The sequence below is a fragment of the Chrysochloris asiatica genome, unplaced genomic scaffold (genome assembly GCF_000296735.1).
Source record: "Chrysochloris asiatica unplaced genomic scaffold, ChrAsi1.0 scaffold00099, whole genome shotgun sequence".
Lineage (NCBI taxonomy): Eukaryota > Metazoa > Chordata > Mammalia > Afrosoricida > Chrysochloridae > Chrysochloris > Chrysochloris asiatica.
Genome location: NW_006408617.1, coordinates 4,429,003 through 4,441,374, shown reverse-complemented (window position 1 = coordinate 4,441,374; position 12,372 = coordinate 4,429,003). Strand labels below are relative to the sequence as shown.

Below are 12,372 nucleotides of genomic sequence, written 5' to 3'. Positions count from 1 at the left end.
ACACACACACACACACACAGCTTTTTATTGTGAATTGAATGGTTTTCAGAACAGATCATCAGTTTTACATTCAGCAAATCAGATATTTTGCTTCATTGGAGTGATTGCAACTCCATGTACCATCTGTTAACAATATTTACCTCTGTTCACGTTGACTTTTGCATTCCTCCCTGTGTCTCATGCTGCCTTCATCTTTCCTCTGCCAACCTCCCTCTTGTATATTCCCTGCCCTGTCACCCACGTTAACTTGTGTCTACCCTCTAGTCTGTAAATACTTTCCCCTATCTCCTTTACCCTTAGGAATAAACTGTTAATACATGCTCAAGGAAATTTACAGTAGATTTTTAGTGTTTATAATATGTAAATACAGTTACTTAACGCCTCTCGTTGCTACATCTGATCAAGCTTTTACCCCTCAGGAGAAGACAGAATTAAGTGCTTTCTCTTCTTGTGCTTTCATGATTTCTTTGTATAGAATTTGATAGGTTATCTGTTAACTACTCGTCTGTCAGTTTGCCATATTGTGTTGTTATCAAGTGCCATCGAGTCAGTTCTGACTCATAGCAACCCTGCACAGGGACTCTGAGGAGTGGCTGGTGAGCCCAGACCGCTGATCCTGAGGTTCAAACAGACCCAGCAGTCCAGCACATCAACCCACAGCACCACATCAGGACTCCTGCCATACTGTGGTGGCTTATATGTTGCTGTGAAACTAGAAACAAACACCAGCATGGTGGACAGGTTTCAGTGGAGTTTCCAAACTAAGACAGACTAGGAAGTCAGACTTTAAAGTTAATTAGACATATGAAGTTAAATTAAAAGATTATCTCTGATATTGTTGTGAGGAAGTAGAGTATTTTGTTCATATTTCCATTCATAGACTTCTAAATTCCCTTTGATTTTTAGTCTTTAACAGTGTAGAAGTACTTGTTTAGGTTTAGATTATAGGTTGATTGTATCCTTTTTTTGTTTTCTGGTTTATTTTGGAGGTTCTGGGTTACTTCAGCCTGTGCATTCCTGTTCTCATAAATCTTTACATAAGGCCTACTATGATTATTTTTTAAAGTGTGGATCAAGGATTTTTATCCTGGGAGCAGGAGATGGTTAGGAGACTTGCCAACCTCCATCCCTCTCCCTTGCGTTCTAGGTTGTAGTTTTCTTTCCAAGTTCTTCAACAGCTATTGGTTTTTATTTTTAATGAATTATAGATTTCTCTAGATGCACTTTAAGCATACTTTCTCTGGATCTGCCCTTGCCATAATTTCTCTTGTCTACAAATTCTAACTGTAATTTCAGGTATTCGTATCAGTCTAATCTGAGTGACTTTCTAACTTCTAGAAATTATCTTAATTTACAGTCTACTGAAGGCGTATTTCTTGGATCCATCCCCTCACAATAAAGAAAGAAGCCATTTCTTCACAACAAGGAAATAGTTTTTTCCTCTCTGCCTTTTTTATTTCTTTTCTTCCTGTTATTTTATGTTTTTTGGGGGGCTGGGGAGACATGAGGACAGTAGGTACTTTTGCTCATTCTTTCTTTTTGATCTAAAGCATCCATTCTGATTTTCTAAAGTAATTGTTGTGGCTTGACTCCTGCCTCCAGTTTTTCCAGATTTATTTTATATATATGTTTCCTTTACCTGGAATTGCCTTCAGTCTCAATTATTTATCCCTTTGGGGAACTTGTATGGTATCTCAAGGGAATTAACTTCTTTCTCTCTTGTGGATTCAATACTCTCATTATACTCATATATAGATGTCAGAGTCCTGGTGTGGCACTGTAGGATGAGCACTGGACATAAAGTTGGTTTGAACTGCAAGGTTGACATTTCAAACTCACCATCCACTTCTTGGAAACCCTACACAGGTTTCTATGAGTCAGAACTGAATCCTTGACACACAGCCACCACCACCACCAGATATTCTATACCTAAAGTAGTTTTCAGGAGCACAGTTATCTCTGCTTTTCGAGGAACTACTAGTCATAGGAGAGTAGAATGACAATTACAGCAGTATCTACGTTGTTGTTGTTAAGTGTTGTGTCAGTTCCAACTCATAGAGACCCTGTGTAGGTTTTCTGAGGCTGTACATTTTTATGGGAGCAGAAGGCCTCATTTTTCTTCCGAGGAGTGACCGATAGATTCAAACTGCTGATCTTGCGGTTTGTGGCCCAGATAGTAATACACTACATTACCAGGACTCCTAAGAGTAAGAATGGAGGAAGCAAAATAGAATAACAATAGATCAGATCAGGTATACCACGTGAAGATTAAAGCCATGCCATATATTTAAGACAGTTAAGGGCCTTAGTAGAATGAAATGAAGTGGTAGAATTAGAGGTACTATGTTTACATCTAACGATCTAGGCTATATATTAATGGTTGTAATAAAATATCTTAAGATTCTCTTGAAATCAATGTTCTCTGGACAACGCTTAAATTTAGTGTCCACTTTACTGATCACTAAAAAAACGTTGTCAGATAACAAAAGAATACTCAAATGTTCCTGTGGAAAACACTGTGTTCTTTTGTTCTGAAATAATCGTAAGGTTAACAATTATAAAGATATGCAAGGAGGCTTGTCCATTATGTAACTGGAGTGACTAGCCCTTGTACGTGGATTGTGTGAACATAATACCCACTGTTTACAGAGAGCACTCTGCTTGGTATTGTGGGAAAAGAAGAGGAAATAAGGGCCTGAGTCCTACCATCAAAGATTATATTTTTGTTGGATGGAGAACCTAGGACCCATGAACAGATTTATAGTTTTCAAAACAGTGTAAGTACAACTCATGGAAAATGGACAATTTTAAGCCTTAAAAGAGTACAAATCAAGAATTGAATCATTTACATGGAGGGATGATTTCTTGGAGGAATGAATTTTGATTTCACATGAATATTTTGAGGGAGATGATAAACCCAGATAGGCAATGAACTACTCCAAATGAGTAACAGTGTATACCCAAGGAAGATCAAGAAGAGACAGAGAAGATTGGATTTTGTGTAAGGCAGAGATCAATTGGCTAAAGAAGTATTTTTGTTGTCAGGAGCCATTGTGTTGGTTCTGATTATTAGCGCCCCATATACAACAGAACAAAACAGTGCTGATCCTGCGCTATCCTCATAATCTTTCCTGTGTCTAAACCCATAGCTTTAGCTATTTTGTCAATCCATCTCATTGAGGGTCTTCATCATTTTTGCTGATCCTCTACTTTACCAAGCATGATCTCCTGCTCCAGGGACTGATCCCTCTTGGTAATAATGTCCAAAGTACATGAGATGAAGTCTCTCCATCCTCACTTTGATGGAATATTATAGCTGTGCTTTTTCGAATCCATACTTGTTCGTTTTTCTGGCTGTCATTGTTCTTTGCCAGCACTATAATTCAAATGTATCAATTCTTTTTGAGTCTTCCTTGTTTATTGTCCAGTTGTCACATTCATATGAGCTGGTTGACAAAGTATCATGGCTTGTGTCAGATGCACCTTTGTTCCCAAAGTGGCATCTTTTCTCTTTAACACTTTAAAGAGGTCTTTCACAGCAGATTTGCCCAATATAATACATTGTTTGATTTTGTGACTGCTGCTTGTGTGAGTGTTGATTGTGGATCCAAGTAACATGAGATCCTTGACAGCTTCAATTTTTCTCCATTTATTATGATGCTGTTGATTGGTCCAGTTGTGAGGATTTTTATTTTCTTTATATTGAGTTGTAAATCATACTAAGGACTAATGTCTTTGTTATTCATCAGAAAGTGTGTCAAGTCCTCTCTTTGCTTTCAGCAAGCAAGGTTGTTGTATCTGCATACCATCCTGATGTCATGTTCTTCATATAATCCAGCTTCTTGGATTATTTGATTTGCATACAGATTGAAGAAATGAAATAAAAGGATACAAGCCTTACACATACCTCTGTTAATTTTTAAACCATTCAGTATCCCCTTGTTCGGTTCTAGTGACTGCCTCTTGATCTATGTACAGGTTCCACATAAGCACCGTGAAATGTTCTGGAATGCCCATTCTTCTCAATGTTAGGCATAATTTGTTATGCTCCACACAGCTGAATGGCTTTACATAGTCAGTAAAGTACAAGGTAAGATTTTTCTGATATTCTCTGCTTTCAACCAAGATCCATCTGGCATCAGCAGTGATATCCCTCATCCATGTCCTTTTCTGAATCTTGCTTTAAAATTTTTGTCAGCTCCCTGTTGATGCATTTCTACAACCATTGTCTTATCTTTTTCTTGTAGAAAAACCATGGAGAAGACAGTGTGATGTCAGAGAGACATTAACACATGCTCCTGTCTTAAAGGAGCTTGCATCCTAAATGATAGAAAGTATACACACACAAACACACACACATAGACACAGGAAATGGTGACCAAGTTTGAATAAGCTAATATAAGATAAACAGTAAGCCAAAACCTAAAACCAAACCCATTGCCATCAAGTTGATTCTGACTGATAGTGTCTGAGACTGTAAATCTTTATGGGAGTATTCAACCTGTCTTTCTCCCATGAAGTAGCTGGTGGGCTTGAACTGTTGACCTTTAGGTTAGCAGCCCAATGCCTAATGCACTGTACCACTAGGACTCCTAAATAGTAAACAGACATATACAAGTGGCATATATGACTCAAATCTGTAAAATGGGATTAAATAATATGTACTTTACAGATTTGTTAGAATAAAATATAATTATAAATGTAAAGTCCCTTAATAAGACAGTTGATACGAATTAGTCTCTCACTCTTTCTCCACCTCCCAATTCTATGGTAATATATGCTATAAAATGGAGATGTGCTTTAAGGATGCAAAATGAGTGCTACTTTTGAAAAAAGTGTGACTTGACTTGGGCCTTGAAGCCCAAAATAGGGAGTAGGAAGGATGTGCAAAGAGGTGGGAACAAAATGTGCATTTGAGAGCTGTAAGAGGATCCACTTTCTGACTGTTGTTGTCAGCATTTGTTGAAGTCAGATGGGAGAAAAGATACGTTAGGTAGATGTGAGGCCAGAGTTTGGGCAGTACTTATGTAGCATTCTTCTGCCCTGGTCCCGCCATCTATATGACTTTATTAATTATTTCCATATTACCTTGTCCTGATGTGGTGCTGTGGGTTAATGCACTGGACTGCAGAGTTGGTTTGAACCGTGAGGTCGGCGGTATAAGCTCACCAGCTGCTCCTTGCAAACCTTGTGTAGGGTTGCTATGGATTAGAACCAACTCAATGGCACTTGATAACAACAGCAACGAAGACAATAATAACCATGGTCCTTTGGTAACGGGTCAGATGATCAGCTTTCAGTTCACCATAGCAAATAACACAGTACTTTACACATAGCAAAACTTGCAAAACATATTTATCAAGTGGTTAATAAAATCAGTGTTGAGGTATGTCAGAAACAAGGGCTAGATGTGAAAATCACATTTTATGCTAATGTTATGTCAAGTTAAATGATACGAATGTATAATGTAGAACAGAATACCATGGGGTGGAGTAGTGAAGTGCCTTAGAGAAGACTTAACAATGTTTTGCCCTGGCCTTTTGGCTCAAAATCTTCATGAACTTGGTCAAGTTCTTTTGTAGTATGTGCTTGCATTTGAGATCAATTCGTTGTGCCTGCTTTTCTGGCCTTAGCTGCCTTATTTATTTAGTAGCTAGCAAGGGTCTATCTCTGAAAGTTGTTCTTGAGTTTAGAGAAGCTAAACTGACTGGAAGAAATGATGAAATAAAAGCTGAACAGAAAAATTTAAAGGGCAGCACGAGAAGACAAAGTCAAGTATTATAATGAAATGCGCAAAGACCTGGAGTTGAAAAACCAAACTGGAACAAATAACATGCTTAGCATTCTCAAGCTAAAAGATCTGAAGGAAAATTTCAGGCCTCAAGTTGCAATATTGAAGATTTCTATGGGCAATTTTTGAATGATGCAGGAAGCATCAAAAGAAGATGTAAGGAGTACACCGTGTCATTGTACTAGAAGGAATTGGTCGATAATCTAGTCATTTCAAGAGGTAGCATATGATCAAGAACTGATGGCACTGAAGGAAGAAGTCCTAGTGACACTGAACGCTTTGACAGACAAGGCTCCAGGCATTGATGGTGAACAAGTGGAAATGTTTCAACAAACTCATGCACCACTGGAGGCACTCATCCATGCCAAGAAATTTGGAAAACAGCTATCTGGCCAACCTATTGGAAGAGTTCCATATTTGTGCCCATCCCAATGAAAGGTGATCCAACAAAATGTGAAAATCATTATACAATATCATTAATATCACATTCACATAAAATGTTGCTGAAGAAAAAAAATGTAAAATAGTTGAAACAGTACATCAACAGTGAACTGCCATAAATTCAAATTGGATTCTGAAGAAGACATGGAATGAGGGATTTCATTATTAACGTTAGGTGGATCTTGGCTGAAAGCAGAGAATACTAGAAAGATGATAATTTGGGTTTTATTCACTGTCTGGATGATAACAGATTATGGGTAACATTGTGAAGAATGGGAATTCCAGAACACTTAATTGATTGTGCTCGTGTGGAACCTGTGCATAGACCAATCGGCGATCGTTAGAGCAGAACAAGGGGATACTGCATGGTTCATAATCAAGAAAGGTGTGTGTCAGGGTTATATTCTTTCACCGTACTTATTCAGTCTATATGTTGAGCAGATAATTTGAGAAAATGGATTATGTGAAGACCTTGGCATCAGAACTGTGGGAAGATTCATTAATATCCTGTGATATGCAAATGACAGAACTTTGCTTGCTGGAAGCAAAAAGGGCTTGAAATACAGATGAAGATTAAAGACTATAGCCTTCAGTAGAGATTGCATCTCAATGTATAGAAAATGAAAATCCTTACAAGTGGACCAATAAATAGCATCATGATAAATGGAGAAATGATTGACGTCACGGCTTTATTTTGATGGGATCTACTATCAATGTTCATGGAAGCAGCAGTCAAGAAATAAAATGATGCATTTATCGGATTAGGCAAATATGCTGGCAAAGACCTTTAAACTTTTAAAGAGAAAGGTACCACTTTGAGGATAAAACTGTACCTGATCTAAGCCTTAGTATTTTCATTATATAGTCAGAACTGACTTGATGACACCTAACAACAGCAACAGTCCCAACTGTTGACACATATTGGATGCTTACATAAATACTAATAGTCTTAATACTGTGGTGGTTTGGTTGTGTGCCGTGGAGTCAGTTCCAACTCATAATGACTGTGTGCAAGGTTTCTGAGGCTGTAAATCTTTACAGGAGTAGAAAGCTTCGTCTTTCTTCCGCAGAAAAGCTGGTAGTTTCGAACTGTTGACCTTGAGGGTAGCAGCCCAATTCGTAACCCCTACGTTACCAGAGCTCCTGAGGGGGCTTCAAAGAATTTTTGTAAAAGTTCTATTGTATTTCAATTGCATTTTTTTCCATGAAGCCCCTGGTGTAGTTATTTGTATTATTCTGAATTCTCATTGGAACCTGGATATGCATATATTTTGGGTGACAAATTTCACTGTTGTTCTATCAAAACATTGAGCAAACGTACTAAGTAAATGTATAGTGCCATTCTGTAACACTTCCTTGTTGTCCTAATTGAATTAAGGGGAAATGTATGCCAGAATTTTCTTTTTGAGAACTAGATGAACAGTGACACAGTCTAAGGAGAATGCAGGCTACAGAGAATGATTTTCAGCTGTGGGAGTTTTAAGGGAGTGCTTATTGTCAAATGCCTTGGGCTCTTGCAGGCCTTATGCAAACTTGATTTCCTTGATTCTTCCCAGTGACTCTAAAAGTGTTGGCCACAGGTTTTGTATCCTTATTTTTCAGCTGAAGAAATTAAAACTCAAGTAACAAGATTGTTGTTGTTGTCGTCAAGTACCGTCAAGTGGGTTCTGACTCACAGCGACCCTGTATAGGGTTTGCAAGGAGCAGCTGGGGAGCTTGAACTGCCTTTGAAGACCAGTGCATTAACCCACAACACCACACAGAAATTCATTTATAATAATGACTCCCCCCCAAAAAATTAAAAATATAAGAAACAGGACCTAAAGTTAAATTTTGTATTAGTGTCTAAAATAGTTAAGAAGTAAGGATAAAGTGTGGCATCCTCAAGAAGTAAGGTTAATGTGTCAGACTGTGAAGTTGTTTGAACTTCAAGGTCGGTGGTTCAAGTGTCTTGACTGCACTTACCAACAACAACAACAACAACAACAAGGATAAAGTGTTGTCAGTATCAACATTTGTCAGGGATGACTCAAAAAATGAGACTCTGCATGCTTTAATATGATAGTGCTCTCTTCGTATTTTAGCTTGCTGACTATAAAAAGTATATGGATGTTTCATTTTTCAAAGACCATTAACAGAATCAGTCTACCACATTTTACTCTTGATTTTCACTTAAGGTTTGTAAGCGTCAGTTTTCAAGTAGTCTGAAGATACGATCTTTCACATTTAGCAGTTACTGATCTATGAAAGGTTTTAAGCCTTCATAGGGCAGGTTTCTTGTTATGTAATAAACACAGGACTTTACCACTGTTTTGACTGAGGGATACCATTTAGTGTTTGGAACTGATGCCTATTCCTGGTGACCCCACGTATTTCAGAGCAGAACTATATTTTATAGGACTTTCAGTAGTTGTAGTCTGATTAAAGTAGTTCTCTAAGACTTTCGTACATGGCATTGCTGGTTGGATTTGAACCGACAACCTTTCAGTTAGTAGTCAGGCATAAACTGTACCACCCAGTGTGCTTGAAAAAGCTTCGTGTTGTTGTAATGTGCCATAGAGTCAGTTCTGATTCATAGCAACCCTGTGTGGTTGGTGGGTTTGAACTGCCAGCCTTGCAGTCGAGTGCTTATCCTACAGTGTCATGCCTGAACTTCTGTGATGTGATGTAAAACTGCATCTCTCATTTAGTCTTCAAGTCTTGGAGTCTATTTTGAGAATATCATTACTTCATATCACTTCCCAACTTCTGAATATGCATATTCTTTCCCCCAATCCTATTTCAAAACAAATGCCACTTCTTCCTTGCAACCTTCCCTGCTCTCACACCTCATCGATAATATTTTCTGCCTGGGTATACTGATTGTTGTTGTTTTAAATGCCTTCAAGTCAGTTCTGGCTCATAGTGACCCCATATGGGGTTTCCAAGTAGCAGCTGGTGAGGTTGAACTTGTGGTCCAGCACATTAACCCATAGTACCTGATATTAACCCAAAAGAACCAAACCTACTGCCTTAGAGTCAATTTTGACTTATAGAGACCCTCTGGGACAGTGTAGAATGGCTCCATCGGGTTTCCAAGGGTATATATCTTTACAGAAGTGGATGTTTCTCCTGAGGAGAGACTGGTGGGTTTGAACTGAATAATTGACCTTTTGTTTAGTGGGCTGAGTACTTTAACCACTATGTCACCAGTTCATTAGTTGTAGTTCACTAGTGAGTGGGATTTTCTAAATTAAAAAAAAAAACAAACTAATATTTCTCTTTTGCCATGAGACAGTGAACATGTTTTATTCAGTAGTATGTTTCTACTGCCTGATGCAGTGCTAGCACATAGTGGGCACTTTGTTGAATGATTTAATGAAATGAACTGCTTTGAATAAAAGACTTTTGAGACCAGATGTGACAATTTGTGATACTCAAAACCTAAATGTTAGAGAAAAGAAACAAGAAAAAGCCAAATACAGAGAATGCTCTTGAGTTTATGTCGTTCCTGTGGGCTTTGTTATTGTTGGGCTGCCAAAAAGTGGCTCAAGGTTAAACCAGACTCAGTCTTTTCCTTCACAAATGATAACCTCCCCACCCCCCATTAAGTTTTTGTTGGTGGCTTTATTTTAAAGGCAATGATAAACCTTGCTGGAAAAGGATCAAATGAATGCCCCTGAACTAAAGTCTGGTGGTGACTTTTTATGCTAATTACATCTCCCTGGCCCCCAACTACCACTAGGAGGGATTGTAGGTTTTGAAATTCAAAGTAGTGTCTAGTAGAAACAAATTCTAATTTGTAATGTCTGTTTTTCTCTTGAGGGATATGAGTTCACCATGCATATAAAACACATTCAAGTGTAAAGCCTAAGTAGCAGTTTAGATAATGAAATGGAAAGTTTCTGTTCTGAGTTGCTGAAATCTTCCAATTTTGTCTTGTTACTGCAATGATCTTGTTATAATCTAGAAATTACAAGGAGTCCCTCTCATGCTGAACACAGTGGGCCATTCTGTGGGTCATGGTTGAAGAACACTGAGAAGGGTTAGTCTAGCTTGTTAAACATGTCAGTCCAGAAGAGGTTGCATAATTGTGAAAATTCAGATCCGTGTTATTATTTCAATTCCTGTGCAGTCACTTTTGAGTGTTTCTACTATTTAGATTTCCTTGAAAATTTAATTGTTGGCAGCACTGCTTTTAGTAGTATCTCTCCTCCAACCAAAACCACTACTAGATTAACTTTTTTAGTTACTATTCTAGGAGAAAAGATTGAGTGGTTATTAAAATGTTGAGATACTGTCACACAATAATTATTGCTTAAATGTATTTAAAGGAATATACGATATTGCATACGTGTGCTTTAAAAAAAACATAATAAATGTTTGACATTTATAGCTTAATATTCCCCTTATATTTATTATTTTTATTAATGCTGATTTTATGGTAAAAACAGTGTCTGACCTCAGGTATAGCTGAAAGATCCACAATACAGAAATCTCAGCTGTTTAGGAGACCAAATGTCTAATATTAAATATTTTATTATGAAAAATAAATCAACACTTTGGGACCAATTCTGACTTTAAGATGATCTTTTGAGCCTCATCTGATATGTTTAAATTGATCCATTCATCAATTTTATAAGTAGCATAAGTAAATTTAGTTCATGTATATATTTATATGCTTTAAATAGACCAATGTAAATAGTGTCCTGTCTCCCATATGTTGAAATGCTTCAGTAAAGTAAAGACAAAACTACCCAGTCAACAAAGATGGCATTGAATTGCACTGTTTTGGAAAAAAAAGTTAAGTGAACTAGATGCCTGTTAATCTGGTTCTTTAAATATCATAAACAAAAGTATCAGAATGTGTTTCCAAGGACAAAGGCAGAGTTTTCTAGGCTTCGATTGGTTGCTGCCTTGTCCAGTCCCTTAATTGGCTTTGGGTAGATTGGAATCACATAAGCAGGGTGACATTTATTACTTTCCTAGTTGTTTCTTTGCACTGAGCCCTGAGATTCTCAAAAGTAACCGTAAAAGACTTTCATTTCGTCCATGATCTACAAGAGTGGGGGATCATTTTAAGAAGATCAGGCATGAGCTTGAGTGTGCGAAGGATCACTCTGCCTGCAATAACGCCCATAGTTCTGCAGAAAAGGGTATGTGGCTTTTCTTTTTTGGTTTGAAACTTGACTGTGTGTGTGTGTGTGTTACTTTATGGGGAGCTTCAGTGACATATACTGAGAGAAACTATAAGTCATTGAGGCTGTAGGTAATTGGAATAATATATCTTATCTATTATTCAAATTGAACTAAGGAAAAAAGAACACTGCATCATAACATCACTGTAGTAAAAAAACAAAACAAAAAACACCTGCATGTAAAAACAGTTTAGTCTCCAATTCAGGTTATTGTGATTTAGAATCTATATTGAAGCTTTTTACTGCTTTTCCTTCTTTAACTTTAGACCTGTTTGTCTTTACTTCAATAGGGAATCTGCTAACCATTGTGTTTTATGTATATATATATATTGTTTACTAAGTGTTTGTTTTTTATAATTCATAATACATCCAGCTTCATTGTTGAATAGGTTATATAATTGTTTTAAATTAATAATACGTGGCACCAGTTTAGTATCTTAAAGTTTCTGCCTATTTCTATTGAATTTCTGCCTGTTTGCTTAAGAAAGAAAAACAAAAACTTTCCATTAAATTCCCCTGTGCAAACGCTTTCTGTTAATTATTAATGCAGTCAATCTTGTATATGAAAATATTTTTACCTATTAGTTTTTTTTTAAGATTTTTTTCATGTGTGACTTGCAACATTGCATTTTATAAGATGATACACATACCCTTTAACTTGACAGTGTAAGTAAAACTGGTACAATAAACTTTACTTATAAATATATCAAATAAGAACTTTTCATTGAACTCCTTGAAAATTACATTGTATTGACAAGGAAAACACCAACCTATGTTTTTCACAGTGTGCTTTCTTGGATGGTTTTGGTGCCATAGAAGCTGTAGTGTTTATTTCCATACTCAACCTTTAATAGTTAACTATTAACTATTCGTGCTCTATATTTAGCCATGTTTTAATTTAATTGAAACATGACAGATTAACAGTTAAGGCTTTAGAAAGAAGGAGGGGGGTAGTCTTTATAT

General features: G+C 37.0%; 1 protein-coding gene across 2 annotated transcripts in view; it reads left to right on the top strand.

The window, feature by feature from the left end:
* The window catches only part of GRB14 (growth factor receptor-bound protein 14), a 212,501-nt gene that overhangs the window by 94,634 nt on the left and 105,495 nt on the right, over positions 1 to 12,372 (top strand). Inside the window, exon 1 of one of the 2 annotated variants that reach the window (XM_006866994.1) lies at positions 11,188 to 11,367. The exons of the other annotated variant lie outside the window; for it this stretch is intronic. Within the exon in view, the coding sequence (XP_006867056.1) occupies positions 11,305 to 11,367 (63 nt within the window). The 5' untranslated portion in view covers positions 11,188 to 11,304. Of the gene's footprint in view, positions 1 to 11,187; positions 11,368 to 12,372 lie in introns of those variants that run through there. 2 annotated transcript variants of the gene reach the window in all.